The sequence below is a fragment of the Phaethon lepturus genome, unplaced genomic scaffold (genome assembly GCF_000687285.1).
Source record: "Phaethon lepturus isolate BGI_N335 unplaced genomic scaffold, ASM68728v1 scaffold14263, whole genome shotgun sequence".
Lineage (NCBI taxonomy): Eukaryota > Metazoa > Chordata > Aves > Phaethontiformes > Phaethontidae > Phaethon > Phaethon lepturus.
This window is the reverse complement of record NW_010531857.1, coordinates 19,040-34,814: the sequence shown is the minus strand read 5'-3', so window position 1 is coordinate 34,814 and position 15,775 is coordinate 19,040. Positions and strand designations below refer to the sequence as shown.

Here is a 15,775-nt window from a genome sequence, read left to right as displayed (position 1 = left end):
AAGGTCCTGACTTTCAAACTGGTCATGAAAGGGGAACAGTTTGTTGCTTATAGTAACAGAAATGTTCTCAAGGATTATTCTGCTTGTAAATTTGACCATGACAATGGTTTGAATGTTACCTGCATGTTTAAAATGGAAGCAAAATACCACGTGCCAGTGGATAAGAAACATAAAATGGAACTGCTCCAGTTTAATTGCCTATGGTAAACACAAATATTTGACAAAAACTAGAAATTGTAGAAAGTTTATTTGATCTATTATATTATTTCAAAAGGAGTAACCTACCTGGTGCCTTATTAGTTAAAGACAAACAGGGATTATATTTAAATATAAAAGTTTTATCTTTATCTGCCTACTGTGAAGGCAGTAGAACGCCTTCACAATTTTAGCCATCTTAAGGTACTCACTTACCTACTTATTACCCACTTTCACAGGTCTCATTTTCCATTAGTTTTTCAGAAGCAATTGTGAAGTCATTTCTTGACTCCATTAACATTATTTTTCCTGTTATTTTTCAAACCAAATTCCATGATTTCTTTTCCAGACTTTACACAGTATTTCTGTCATGAGCTCTTTTTCCAGGTATGAATGTATTTCAGTACATATACAGAACCCAAGGAAATACAGTTACACAGATTTTATTTTAATTATAAGCACAAGGTCACAAGCTGAGCTTTGTTACACTTTAAAATACGTATTTCAATTAACTGCTAAGCTACACTGCTGTTACCAAGAGGTATCTCAAACACTAAAGGGGAAGATCTTAAGTTTCATCTACTACCATCTTTGAAATGTGGTCTCTGTAGCGAATAGTATTTGTTTCTGGATCTAGAGCAGTGGACAGCATGTCCTCCATTTCTTCCTGAGTAAAGGGCTCACCTGAAAGAAGCAGAGAATAACATTTTGTCTTGACAAGTATACTTTCCAGGGCTGGCAAATGACACTGCTTTTCCCTTGCAAGGATCTCCTTTTGGTCCTCACACAGAGGAGAAAAGAAGCAATACTAAGGATCCGATTCCTTCACATTTGCCAATACAAGTTCTGCACACCAAGTGAGCTGTCTGAGGGAAAAGAGACAGAGGTCTGTATCTTCTGATCTCCTTCTAGTTCACAGACTCCAAAACAGCCTGCTCCCCTCTGCCACAGGGATTTCAAAACAACCATTTTTGTCAGAATTAGTTTTTCTAATGTGTGTATTAGAATTATTATCTCTCATTTGGCAATCCTTTCACTTGTATTTACATCACAAAAGGCTTCTTGTTTTTCTCTTTTAGGAGCTTCAAAGCTGATGATGGCCTGCTGCATCCCTCTTTCAGAACAAGGTCCCCGTCTGAGGACAGGTCTTGCGTAAAGCCTGCACATCGTTTTGTACTTGAGGCAGGCAGGCACGAGTCAGCCATGCAAGAAAAGCAGGCTCTTCAAGGGATATTGAAGATTACATGATAGACAACTTAAATCTGAAGTCTTTGAATCTCTTTCTTTGTGTATGGCACTAGAAATAAGGTCAAGATAATGTAGGAATGAATGAGCACTGAAATTACCTGAAACATCTGGAAATCTAAACTAAAATTTTACAGGACAGAAAAAGACGCATATCCTTAGGAAGCACAGAGATGTGCACAGAATCATAAAATATCCACACAAGATTGAATTATGACTCTTAATAATAATAATTTCTATCTTTTAATGTCTGCAAGCAGGCAGATAAATGCTTTTCCCTGCATTATTCACCAGTGAAATGTTCTAGTCTGCAGCGACTCATCAAGCCAACAGTACTGTTTGAAGACAATGTATCTACTCTTGCAAGTTTTGGCATGCAGGATGAAGACCTCAAGGTGCCATATACACATGTAATGTTTATTTACTTAAACACTGATATTACAAAAATCATGTTACCTTCTGCAGTCAAATATTTTACCAGATCCTCCTTAGTAATATATCCACATTTATTCTCATCCAAAGCCTTTAAAGAAAAATAATAAAACTTGTGGTTTTAACCATATTGAATCAAGAAACAGCAACTTCTTTCCAGCAATTAGGTACTAGAATATTTAGTTACAGACCTCAAATGCATGTAGAAGAACATCTTCTGGAATAGGCCGGTAGCTGAAACCATTGAATCAGAAAAGTTAAGTCACTGTTTGCCAGGCTGCTGTACTATTCTGAAAGAATAAAATATGAGTACTAAAGGAAAGGGAATTATTTTCTATGAGAATTTACCAAGTTGGTCATCAAACATTTAATTTGAGATTGACTTTTTGGAACTGTCCGTATCTTTACCTCTTATGTCTTTCATTGGACTCCTGTTTCATTTTGCTTCTGCTAAGGAGCCAGATGAATGGTTTCTGCATGTCTGGGCTGGCTCAGTGGGTTAGTAGGAATCAATAATAGCTGAATCATTCCACGTAGCCAATGCACCGAACAGGAGATGGCCAAACCAAGCATGCAAAGTTTTGTCCAGGTACACTGGTAGCTAGGCAACAGATCACCTACTGGGACTTAAGACAGTCTAATGAGCTGATGATGAGCAAAGGAGGCTGGTAGCTATAAAAGAAAAGGTCTGTCACTAACAATTTCAGAGAGACGGGAAAACTGGGCACGTGCGTGCATGCATATGTGTGCCTGATTTCAGAGCTGGAAAGGAAACCCTGCATGCAGTGGAGACCCTCCACATCCCAGCAGACTCTCACCAACCCCCAAGAGGACACGTTGAAGCCAGGGAGGTTCTAACTGCTTGATTGTTACGTCCAGACCCGCCTCGCTCTTTTACTATCTAAAAATCAAATATGCTAAGAAGAGGCCTTGTTTTTTGTGATCCAAATCTCATGTGCCCTTGGATAAGTGAACTATGGACATAGTGCTCCAAAAGATAAAGTGGGTCTTGACAAGCCTGCACTAGCCTGGGGAGAGTGTGTGGGGTTTGGGTTTTTTGTGTGTGTGTGTGTATGTTTGTGTGGAGGGGGTGTGGAGGAAGAAAAGAGAGCCCAGAGCAGCAAGGTATCATTTTGTAAAAATGTGAACATCGGTGCGGAGCCAGAAACGTGCCATAATGCCAGAGAAGGCAAAGGTGCAGGAACATGGGAAGGCAATGCACCTGTGCCAGCACACCAGGACCCAAACACTGCTGGCTGGTCCATGTCCAGGCATGGGCACAAAGACTCTAAAACACGGCCCCAAGATGGACCCCACTGCCTCTGGATGCTGTGAGACAGTTTTGGGAAATCCTATAGCTATTTATTTCATGTGTAGAACACCCTTCTACCAAAGGCCCTCTGTGAGCAAAATACCTTCTCAGTATTGGACAAGACTGAGTCTCCCAAAACCCTTGGCTACCATCTTTAAAAAGAAAGAGAAATTTCCTGTAAGTAATCTTGCTTTCAGTGCAAAATATAAAAAGTTCCTGTGTACATGCAAAGATTTCAATGTACCTTTAAATAATGAACCGTGGTTTTGTTCTAGACTTTTAGATCAGCAGTCTTTTAGAGTGCTAGTTGTCTACATTCAACTGTACCTGGCAGTCATTTTGAGACATCAATATGAAGATGATTTATACAACTTATTAAAAATACACTGTAACAGACTGAGCTTCTCAGTATCTGTAACTCATATGTTCAGAGAAAGTAATGGTTATGACCTTAATTTGCATATAAAATATTTCAGAGATGCACAAAACATGTTGAATAGCAAGTTACTTCTGATTCACATTACAAATACAAAAGCTACACATTATCACAATTCATGATTATAAGCTGTTATTATTTATATCATCCGTACAACTTAATTTTATGTAGATGAAGTAATTTTGAAACAAAATCTATCAAGCTAATGTAAACTGAGTTTAAATAACAAAAAAATCTGTACTCCTTCCAGTTCTGTAAAATGACTGTAGATATATTTATTCAGAATCAGCCCTGTCAATCTGGAATAAACTACAGACATAGAAAATCCACTTTCCATTACCTTCTGTCAAGTAGTACTTTTGTCATCACTGGAAGAAATTTTTCCAGATGAATGTATCCGGTCGGTTCTTCTTCTTCTACCTAAAAATAAAACTTAAGTATGGCAGGTTATATGACTCATTAGCAAACTAATAGGAAAAGCAGAAAATTGGAGTGGTTGCTGCATTAAAATTACAGCGTTAGACTTTGAATATTTGTATCAGGTTTTTAATATCACATGGCACCACAACATCTGATTGAAATGCTTGTGATCAAATAGAGAGAAATTAGAGGAAGAAATAATATCCCAGGCAAAACACAGGCCTGCTATTATAGATGCTTTCAGCAACTCAATATTGCCCTCTTGTGCTTAGAAACCATTCATGCAAAGCAACTGGATGCCTGGTAACTGATCTTATCTTCCACAATAACCCAGCAGAGGTTTAAACATTCAGACTGCATTCATAATAGCAAAGTCTATCAGGACCTGCAACATCCCCAAGCAGTGTAATGTGACGACCCGTAACAGCAAACCATTAGCACGTTCCCTGGCATGATTTTGGCTTGTGCCACCTAACGCTCCCCCCAGCAGTCGCCAGGCCTGGCTAGGACCTTAGGGACTGCTCTCCAGAAGGCTGCTTCGTGCAGCCACTCCGCATAAAACATTTACCAGGGTAGTCATGAGCTGCTCTGTGCCAGCTGGCTTCAACACCCAAGGATGTTTCTGGGCATATTTAATGTGCTAGTTTGGACATAGCCCCAGTCTAGTACACCTCAAGGATGGAATTTGTTGCCTCCACATGTTTCATAGCCAGAGAGTTGCCAGGGGAAGGACCAGAGAGGCAGGCTGACTGAGTCAGGGCAGTCTGAAACAGCCATAAGGCAGCCCATAAAATGCTACACAAAGAACAGATTCCCTCTGCCTCCCAAATAAGTTAACAGTTTAGTCCCGAAAGATCAGGGACTCCTAACAGCATTCCCACTGCATTCCTATACTTCCACAGGAGATGGGCAATGTGGTAAAAACGGATCCTTATCATCCTGGTGCATCCCTTCTCTGAAAATTTCAAGTTTTACTCCCAAAAGGAGCCCTCTTAACAGAGCTAGCCTGTTCCTGTCTGTGTTGAAACTGGATGCATGCCTTGTGGTCTCACATGGTGGCAGCGACACCTCGCTAGGCTCTCCACAGACACAGCACAGATTGAAAGAAGACTCAAACAGGCACTGATCTGAAATCTCCTAACTGAGGAAAAGATGAAGTAAGAAATCTTCCTCTTGGGAGCTGGGTCAGAGCTGGCGGTGATGTCTGAAATTGCTTAAATTGAGAGCTGCAACTGCTGCTGCATGCTCTTTTGCAGTGCTCTTGAAGGGTTTCGATTGCTAAAAGCAGGCAGCCAGCACCCCTTGCTGCTTTAGAGTGGAAATTGGCTTGAAAAAGCACTTTTTCCCTTCTGTTTGGTGAGGCTAAAGGAAGGGATCTTTAGCAAGGAAATGAAGCTGTTGCATGCTTCATGCTAAATCAAATGGTACCTTTTACCACTACAGAATCATTTGGTTTACTGCTTGATTGATTGAAAAGATGTAACAAAATACCTGGCAAAACTTAACTTCTTCCCAGTGACATAACAGTAAATACACTGAACTGTTCCATGCATTACAAATATTGAGACGGATAAGTACACGGATGTTTTAGGGAACATCTGTGCTTCAACTAGTATTAGGTCAGAAGTCCACAGAGACAGAAAAAGAAATATGGTAGCTATTTATTGGTAATAGATAGATGTGTCTTATATGAAGCAGAACAACCAAAAGCAAGGACCCAAAACATCCACAAAGATGGTAAGTTATACAAACCATGTTTAAGAGCCAAAAAACGTCAGATCTGCTCATCTAATGACGTTGAAGGTCATCCTAATTTTCATACCAGAAGAACTCACCGGCAATGACCACTTCAGTACTCAACAAATACCTGTGAAAGTGTCAGCTCTTGCTGACAAATATCATCCAGACTGGCCTCTTTTTGTTAGTGGGCTATTTGTATTTTGCCTTCAGAAAGCAGTCTGTGGAAGAAACGTGTCCTTCCTGACAATGGACCTGCTTCTGGGAGGTCATAAGCAACCTCAGCTTCTTCTGACCTGGAAAGAACATCTTCCATTTCAGTGGCTCTACAGGCCCAGCAATATCTTGAACTGTTAAAATTAATCCTATCTCTAACATTGGATAGATATGTGAATAAATTTAATATATCAACGTCATCTAAGTCAGTAAGTATTCAGATTCGCAGGTGTATGTATCCTCATGCTCACTCCTGTTCTATACCTCATTTCCCATTGATATTTTCCTTTTTCTGTAATTCCTCCTCTTTTCACAGTGGCTATGACAGTATTTGCTTGTTCAAACTCAGTGAGTTTTGCTCTATTTCTTTCCTATGGCTACATCCACAGCTCCCATAACAACTGTACTGTAGCACCTATTATGTTTCATATCTTTACTCTCATAGCCATACTTTTATCGACCACGTAACATTTAGGAACTTGAGTCACAAAGAAACAAAACCGTCTTCCAGAGTTATCCAGGACATCTGTGGCAGAGCAGTGCACTGAACCTGCCATTTCAAACACCAGGCATTGTAGTAACCTTCGGATTAGCTTTCACCATCTCTAGGCTTATCATTTAATCTCAACTTTGTAAGTCGGCCTAAAGATATGATATTAAGTACAGCATTTAGCATAAGGCAATATAGGAAACAGTGTATGATAATTTTTAGAGATAAAACAATTAAATGAATGCTGATTTGGCAGATATTAATAGTTTGAGGGCAACATATGCTAGTTTAGCTATAATAAGGCTAATATGAAGATGAGATGATTGAGAGACACAAGTAGTAAGAAACAGAAATTAATCAGAGGTTACAATGGGCAAAAATACTGGAGAAATAGCTTGGTTATAAAGTGGTCAGCAGAGACAATTTTTACTTTATCTAGATTAAGGTAAAATGGTATTACCATAGTCAATGATAATGGTATCTTACATCAGTTAAGATATATTTGTGATTAACATAATATATTAAGGGTTCTACAAGAAGACAGTGTTCTTCTGGTACTAAATCTACACTAAGGTTTCATTTACAGGCACCATGAAACCTTTTTGAGATTTAACTTCCAGTTCAGTATTCTTTAAGGTTAACCATTACTGTTGAATGTATTCTTTCTTCTTGCAATATTTGTACTTTAATTTAATATCCTTATAATCAACAATTGCATACATGTTATACTGTTGTATCTTCCACCTCATAGCTGCATTGCATTGTATTTTGTTAGGTATTACTTATCTCAATTTTCAGTAATGCTGAAAATTGAAAAAAAAAAATAGGAAATCCAGTCTCTTTGGGATGGGTAGGCAGGCCTTAAACTCTCCTGGTTCCCCTAAACTCAGGGGGGAGGGTCAAAGCATCCCCTTCCTTTTCTCAATTCTGTATCTTGAGGGAGATGTACTGTTAATTTGCTGCAAACAAAAATCTCTGTGGACCACTAAAAACACCATCTATATTAACCACCATAATTTCTCCTTCCATTTTGTCTTGTTTATCAGTGGAAGCTGGGACAATCTGGCACTGAGAGTACAGAGCAGACAGATTGCAGTATCATGTTAAAAGTTCTTTCTCCTGTGATGGTTCTTTGCACTTCCTCATCTGAAACAGCTGCTTCATTTTCACAAGACTTAGCACAAGATTTCTCACACTAAATTCTGATCTACAAGAGACCAGACAAGCCTACTGAGGCAAGACTACTACTGCAACCATCCAAATTTTTGTTGGGGACAGGAAGAAAAGAGAGATCAATTCCCAGTATCCTGACATATACATGAAAAAGAGAAAAATCCTTCCCCCACCTCTCAGTCCCAGCATTTTCCATTCCTTAAGGGAGCCTATCTTGCAAAAAGAATGTGAAGTCTTTTTCCCACTTCTTTGTCCCATTTATTAACCATACCCTGCCAAGGCACCAGTACACCATCTTTTCTATTGCAAGCACAAGGTAAGGAGACAAAAATTAGTGTAGGAAAAAACTGGGGAGAAATTGGACTGAAGTTCCTTACCCCTGCATATCACTGGGAGAATGGGAGGACTACTAGGTCTTGCGAGGTTTCATGTCTGAATTCTGACTTATAGGCTTAAGTAATCAAATAAGAAAAGATTACTGATCTATAACTGAGAAATCTCAAGACTGGGAGAGACCTCAGGAAGGACAGAACGTTGTGAGGTCTGGCTATAAGATAGCAATAACAGGACCCAGTGAAAAAAATAGCAGGTTTTCCCTCTGTGTATTTTTGGAATTTGATGTATAATTTTAATACCTGCTCAAGAACTAATTTTTATTACTTCATCATCCAGTGTGTGCCCCTGCCTTGTCCAGAAGACTAATATGGTTAGGCTTTGGATATCCTAATCTGACTGAGCTTTAGGACGTTCTTTTTCATCAGCCAAAACCAATTTTTCCTCCATTTTCTATAAACATCCCTTCACCTTGGCACAGTGTCACAGTGACCTTCTGGGGTAAGACTCAAAGACTCCTCATTTTAACCCATCAACATTACTTCATCAGCCTAAAGGCTTGCTTCAGGGCAACCTGAGAGACAGCCTGACTGCCTGAATCCCTTCCATGACACTTCCAACCTCTGGGAAAAGAGATTAAGTTTCCCACACAGCAAGGCAAGATCCAAAGTTGTACAAGATAGAAAAAAAATACAAAAGATCTAACCATTTACCTTTGCAAGCAGTTCATGTAGCTCTGCCTCAGTTGGGAAGCAACCTAGTGACCTGACAATGGAACCAATCTCTCTGAAAGAAAAGAAAAAGAAAAGAAAAAGAAGAGAAAAAGAAGAGAAAAAGAAGAGGAGAGGAGAGGAGAGGAGAGGAGAGGAGAAAAGGAAGGAAGGGAGAGAGAGAGAGAGGGAGAGAGAGAGAAAGAGAGAGAGGAAGAGAGAGAAAGAGAGAGGGGGAAAGAGAGAGAGAAAGGAAGAGAGAAAGAAAGAAAGAGAGAAAAAGAGAAAGAAAGAGAAAGAGAGAAAGAGAGAAAGAGAGAAAGAGAGAAAGAGAGAAAGAGAGAAAGAGAGAAAGGAAGGAAGAAGGAAAAAGAAAGAAAGAAAGAAAGAAAGAAAGAAAGAAAGAAAGAAAGAAAGAAAGAAAGAAAGAAAGAAAGAAAGAAAGAAAGAAAGAAAGAAAGAAAGAAAGAAAGAAAGAAAGAAAGAAAGAAAGAAAGAAAGAAAGAAAGAAAGAAAGAAAGAAAGAAAGAAAGAAAGAAAGAAAGAAAGAAAGAAAGAAAGAAAGAAAGAAAGAAAGAAAGAAAGAAAGAAAGAAAGAAAGAAAGAAAGAAAGAAAGAAAGAAAGAAAGAAAGAAAGAAAGAAAGAAAGAAAGAAAGAAAGAAAGAAAGAAAGAAAGAAAGAAAGAAAGAAAGAAAGAAAGAAAGAAAGAAAGAAAGAAAGAAAGAAAGAAAGAAAGAAAAAGATCTTTGTCAGTAAATCTGCAATACAAGAATGTTTGTGGAGAAACCAGATACCAATTCAGAGCTTACATACAGGACTGGAAGAGTATACTTGTTCTTGTGACTTTCCCCCAAAATTCTTCTTTACCATTGTGTTGCAGTGTACTGTGTGCAGGTTACTTTTCAACTGCTGTCCTCTAATTGTTAAGCTTATTTTCAGTAAAGTCCACATTTATATAGTTAATAAAACACTTGGAAACCTACTGAGATGAAAGGTAACAAATAAAATATATGTTTACATTAAATGTTATAAAGATACAAATTCTAACTGCAGTAAAAAACTATTACAAAATGTTATAAAAACCCCTCTATGCCCCTGCTGTGCTCTGAAAGAGTCAAACAGACCAACACAGTTGCTTATCACCACCCTGTTTATGCTGCAAATTACATTCATAGCTTGCATTTATTTTGAACCTGGTGCAGTTGTTCTGAGGCTCTAAATAAAATTCTGACCAAACTGGCAATGCCTCAAAAAAGTTTAAGATTAACAACATCACAGACTAGAAACAAAACTACTGTAAAGTTGTAAAAAAGTGTACTAATGAGACTTGCAATATGATTGAAAACAAAATAACAGAAGCATCAATATTGCTTGTGATTTTCAGTCCAATTCTACACCACAGAAAATCAATCACATTTTAATAAGTATCCACAGTGCTGGTGGTTCCCATGACTCAAACCTCTGTCGTTTCTTCATCTTCACCAGTATATTTGGTGGAAAAATTAGATAGCCTAATAACAATGGTAGATACAAGAAGCAATGACCTTTGTAGAATTGTCCTACAACAGTAAAGCCTCAAATGTTGCACACCAAGCACACATAATTAGACAGGTCAGTCTTTGGCCTCCTCAGACAGATCCCGAGGAGCTCCCATTCTAATTGAAAACATGTGAGAAGCACTACAATAGACAAAGGAGAGGAAAAGGCTGGCTGCACAAAATAGTTACAAAACCCAATCCCACACATACAGTTGTTACGAAATGAAGCCATCTGCTCAGATGACTCAATGAAACCTTGCGCCCCCATGGACGTGAATGGAAGTTTGGCCATTGGCCTCAGTGAGGTCAGACATTTAGTCCTATTTTTATAATCCTTGGCCATGCATCCTATTTCTAATACAGATATACTGTATCTGATGCTCTCGCTCCTGCCGCTCCCTTGTCTTTTCCAGCTAAAACATACTTGTAAATATTCTCTGCCACCCCCAGAGAAACTCCCAACCCAAATCATGCCTCCCTGCTGTCCCACACTATTTCTACTCTTACAGACTGACAGAGATGGGAAGGTTGCCATCATCTCCTGCCTCACCTCACACTCAGCAAAACTGTGATGTGACTAAGGTAAGCCAGGCTCTGAAAGAGTTTGCAAAATCTGGCGTTGCTGGCTGCTGTTTCCAACAGTCTGTGCGTGTGCCAGCATGAGGATGTTGTTTGAAGGGTCTGTGGTCAAAAAAGTCATGTCACATTTGGTAATAACATGGAGTTCAAAGGACCCAGATAGGAAACTGTATTTTCCTCCCTCCTAGTCGCTTCCTCTCACTTAGTTCAGCAGCTGCAGCTTCTGCAGTGTAGTTTCTAGCATAAAGAAATGATGGTTAAAATGAGTTTATGTTCATGCAGGTTTTGTAATACAAACGCAATACAATTTTGGGCCATAGTTTTCACCCTACATATATCACTTTCAATGACAAGATTTGCAAAATCATGAAAGCCCTTGACTCAGGGTGTGTTGTAAGCAGCATGAAACAATACCATCTTCCGCATGCTTCATTTCTTACTAACTTGTATTTGCATTAGGAGTCGTGCAATACCGATGCTGGCCTCTCAAGCCAGGGTAATTTTCCATATTCTTCACAGGAATCTGATATTTCAGGCAATAACATTTGTATGTCTACAACTGTGGTTAAGAATTGTGCTGTACTGCCACCTTCTGCTATAAGATACTCAGTCATTAATAATCCCATTACTGTGATACAGCCCTGCAATATGAAACCTAGGAATAATTAGACAATAAATTGTTGTTCATTGTCAGTAACTGTACCATGATAAACATTAATGTGAAATTGTGCATTTACTATGTCAAATAGACTTTTGAATGTCCCTTCTAACATGTTATGACTTACTGTCTGAATGAATAAATTTTTTTTAAAGTCTATTTGTATCATTTCATTGTTCTAACATTTTCTCAAGCTCTATATCCATTATACAATAGAGTGAGGAGTGTAGCAAATTCTACAGCTGTTTAGCCAGGACTGCAGATGTAAATGACAAACAAATAAGCAACTGGTGTGTCACGGTGCAGTGAGGGCTAGGGGGTCCCCGGGGCTGGGGGGTGGTAGTGGCAGGGGCTCCCAATGACAGGTGCCAGGGCAGGGCAGGGCAGCCAGGGTCTGTCCCACCACTGAGCCGGGAGCAGGGCAGCCAGGGCACCAGGGCAGTCCTAGCCCTGGGCATCAGGCACCTCCCTGGGGATGGGCCAAGAGGCTTAAGTGAGCACTCTTCCCAAAGAGCCCTATGGGTGAGGGAACAGCAACTGTACCGAATTTGGAGACATACCCTGAAATTTCCCTGTAACTGAAAAATCATGTCACTTCTATGAAGTACCCGTAATTTCTTAAATTTAGAGGCGCTAGTAAGCATGCATTGCTAAAACCATCACATAAAGCTTAAAATTAAAAAAATTAATACTATTTAAAAAAGAGTTACAAAACCAACACATCGAGGGAGAGAATTCTGCCTCTCTGCTCCACTCTGGTGAGACCCCACCTGGAGTCCTGTGTCCAGCTCTGGAGCCCTCCGCACAGGAAAGACATGGACCTGTTGGAGAAGGTCCAGAAGGAAAGCCACAAAAATGATCAGAGGGATGGAACAGCTCTCCTATGAGGACAGGCTGAGAGAGTTGGGGTTGTTCAGCCTGGAGAAGAGAAGGCTCCAGGGAGACCTTACTGCAGCCTTCCAGTACCTAAAGAGGGCTTATAAGAAAGATGGGGACAGACTTTTTAGCAGGCCTGTTATCATAAGACAAGGGGTAACAGTTTTAGACTAAAAGAGACCAGAGATAAGTATATTTAAGTATATTTAGACTAGAGAAAAGGAAGAAACTTTTCATAATGAGGGTGGTGAAACACTGGAACGAGTTGCCCAGAGAGGTGGTAGATGTTCTATCCCTGGAAACATTCAAGGTCAGGTTGGACAGGGCTCTGAGCAACCTGATCTAGTTGAAGATGTACCTGTCCCTTGCAGGGGGGTTGGACTACATGGCTTTTAAAGGTCCTTCACATTCCTCACAAAGCCAAATTGGAAAACATCTTTAAATGTTCCAAACATCTTTTCTACATTATAAAACAGAGGCAAGAGAGAGGCAAAATATTTAGAGAATCACAGAATGGTTTCGGTTGGAAGGGACCTTAAAGATCATCTAGTTCCAACCCTCCTGCCATGGGCAGGGACACCTTCCACTAGACCAGGTTGCTCAAAGCCCCATCCAACCTGGCCTTGAACACTTTCAGGGAGGGGGCATCCATAACTTCTCTAGGCAACCTGTTTCAGTGCCTCACAACTCACTCTGGACTCACTCCAACAGGTCCATGTCCTTCTTATGTTGGGGGCCCCAGAGCTGGACACAGTACTCCAGGTGGGGTCTCACCAGAGCAGAGTAGAGGGGCAGAATCACCTCCCTCGACCTGCTGGCCACGCTTCTTTTGAAGCAGCCCAGGATGTGGTTGGTCTTCTGGGCCGCAACCGTACATTGGTGACTTATGTTGAGCTTCTCATCAACCAACACCCGCAAGTCCTTCTCCTCAGGGCTGCTCTCAATCTATTCTCCGCCCAGCCTGTATTTGTGCTTTGGATTGCTCCAATCCATGTGCAGGACCTTGCACTTGGTCTTGTTGGACTTCATGTTTTTTGCACAGGCCCACCTCTCAAAGCCTGTCAAGATGCCTCTGGATGGCAACCCTTCCCTCCAGCGTGTTGACCGCACCACTCAGCTTAGTGTCATCAGCAGACTTGTTGAGGGTGCACTCGATCCCACTGTCCATGTCACCAATAAAGATGTTAAACAGTGCTGTTCCCAATACCAAACCCTGAGGAATGCCACTTGTCACTGGTCTCCACTTGGACATCAAGCTGTTGGAACTCTTTGAGTGTGACCATCCAGCCAATTCCTTATTCACCAAGTGATCCACCTGTCAAATCCATGTCTCTCCTATTTAGAAAGGAGGACGTCATGCAGGACAGTGTCAAATGCTTTGCATAAGTCCAGGTAGATGATGTTAGTCGCTCTTCCCTTATTCACCAATGCTGTAATCCCATCATAGAAGGCCACCAAATGTCAGGCATCATTTGCCCTTAGTGAAGCCATGTTGGCTGTCACCAATCACCTCTTTATTTTCCATGCGCCTAAGCGTACTTTCCAGGATCTGCTCCATGATCCTGCCAGGCACAGAGGTGAGACTGACTGCCCTGTAGTTCTACAGGTCTTCCTTTTTTCCCTTTTTAAAAATGAGGGTTATGTTTCCCCTCTTCCAGTCAGTGGGAACTTCACTGGACTGCCAAGACTTCTCAAACATGATGGATAGTGGCTTAGCAACTTCCTCTGCCAGTTCCCTCAGGACCCACAGATGCATCTTATCAGGTCCCATGGACTTGCACACCTTCAGGTTCCCTAGATGGTCTCAAACCTGATCTTCTCCTACAGTGTGCGGTTCTCCATTCTCCGAGTCCCTGCCTTTGCCTTCTGTGACTTGGGATGTTGTGGCTTGAGCACTGGCCAGTGAAGACTGAGGCAAAAAATTCATTGAGTACCTCAGTCTTCTCTATATCCTGGGTATGCAGGTTTCCCGTTTCCTTCCAGAGAAGGCCCACATTCTCCCTAGTCTTCCTTTTATCACCAACGTACCTATAGAACCCCTTGTTGCCCTTGACGTCCCTGGCCAAATTTAATTTTATCAGGGCTTCAGCTTTCATAACCTGATCCCTGGTGGCTTGGAGAATTTGTCTGTATTCCTCCCAGGCCACCTGTCCTTGTTTCCACCCTCTGTAGGCTTCCTTTTTGGTTTTGAGTTTGTCCAGGAGCTCCTTGTTCACCTATGCAGGCCTCCTAGAGTTTCTGCCTAACTTCCTCTTTGTTGGGATGCATCGCTCCTGAGCTTGGAGGAGGTGATCCTTGAATACTAACCAGCTTTCTTGGGCCCCTCTTCCCTCCAGGACTTTATCCCATGGTACTCTACCATGCAGATCCCTGAAGAGGCCAAAGTCTGCTCTCCTGAAGTCCAGGGTAGTAAGCTTTCTGTGTGCCCTCCTTGCTGCCCTAAGGATCTTGAACTCCACCATTTCATGATCACTGCAGCCCTTGAGCTTCACATTGCCCACCAGCCCTTCCTTGTTGGTGAGGTACCAGGTCCAGCATAGCAGCTCTCCTCATTGGCTCCTCTACCACTTGGAGAAGGAAGTTATCATCAATGCATTCCAGGAACCTCCCCGATTGCTTATGCCCTGTTGTGTTGTCCCTCCAACAGATATAAGAGTGGCTGAAGTCCCCCATGAGGACCAGGGCTTGTGAACATGAAGCTGCTCCTATCTGTCTATGGAAAGTCTCATCTGCTCAGTCTTCCTGATGGGGTAGCCTGTAGCAGATCCCCACTATAATGTCACTTGTCCCTGTCCTCCTTTTAATCCTGACTGATAAACTCTTGGTCGGCTCCTCATCTATCCCCAGGCAGAGCTCCATGCACTCCAGCTGGTCACTGACATAGAGCGTGACACCCCCTCCTCAATCTCCCCTGCCTGGCCTTCCTAAAGAGCCTGTATCCTTCCATTCCAATGCTCCAGTCATAGGAGCCATCCCACCACGTCCCCATGATGCAAATAAGATCATAGCCCTGCATCCTTCTCTCAAGCCAGTTTTAGTCTTCAACCACTGAACAATGCAAAACGTCTATTAAACAAGTGTGCTGGTTTCAGCTGGGATAGAATTAGTTTTCTTCCTGATAACTGGTATAGTGCTGTGGTTTGGATTTGGGATGAAAATAATGTTGATAACATACTGATGTTTGTAGTTTTCGCTAAGTAGTCAAGGATTGTTCTACTTCTCATGCTGGCCTGCCAGTGAGAAGGCAGGGGGTGTGCGGGACACTGGGAGGGGACACAGCCAGGACAGCTGACCCAAACTGGCCAAAGAGATATTCCGTATCATATGATGTCATGTTCAGCATATAAAGCTGGGGGGAAGAGAAAGGAAGGGAAGGATGTTTGGAGTGATGGCATCTGCCTTCCCAAGTAACCGTTAGGCGTGA

The 15,775-nt window shown here is 41.4% G+C and overlaps 1 protein-coding gene across 1 annotated transcript in view; it reads right to left on the bottom strand.

Annotated features, from left to right (window-relative positions):
* Window positions 1-763: 763 nt before the first annotated feature.
* The window catches only part of EFCAB2 (EF-hand calcium binding domain 2), a 24,205-nt gene continuing 9,193 nt past the window's right edge, over window positions 764-15,775 (bottom strand). The window contains exons 4-8 of the mRNA XM_010284697.1: window positions 8,703-8,775; window positions 3,961-4,040; window positions 2,064-2,106; window positions 1,897-1,963; window positions 764-879 (exon numbers count right to left, since the gene is read on the bottom strand). Coding sequence (XP_010282999.1) covers window positions 764-879; window positions 1,897-1,963; window positions 2,064-2,106; window positions 3,961-4,040; window positions 8,703-8,775 — 379 coding nt within the window. The remainder of the gene's footprint in view (window positions 880-1,896; window positions 1,964-2,063; window positions 2,107-3,960; window positions 4,041-8,702; window positions 8,776-15,775) is intronic.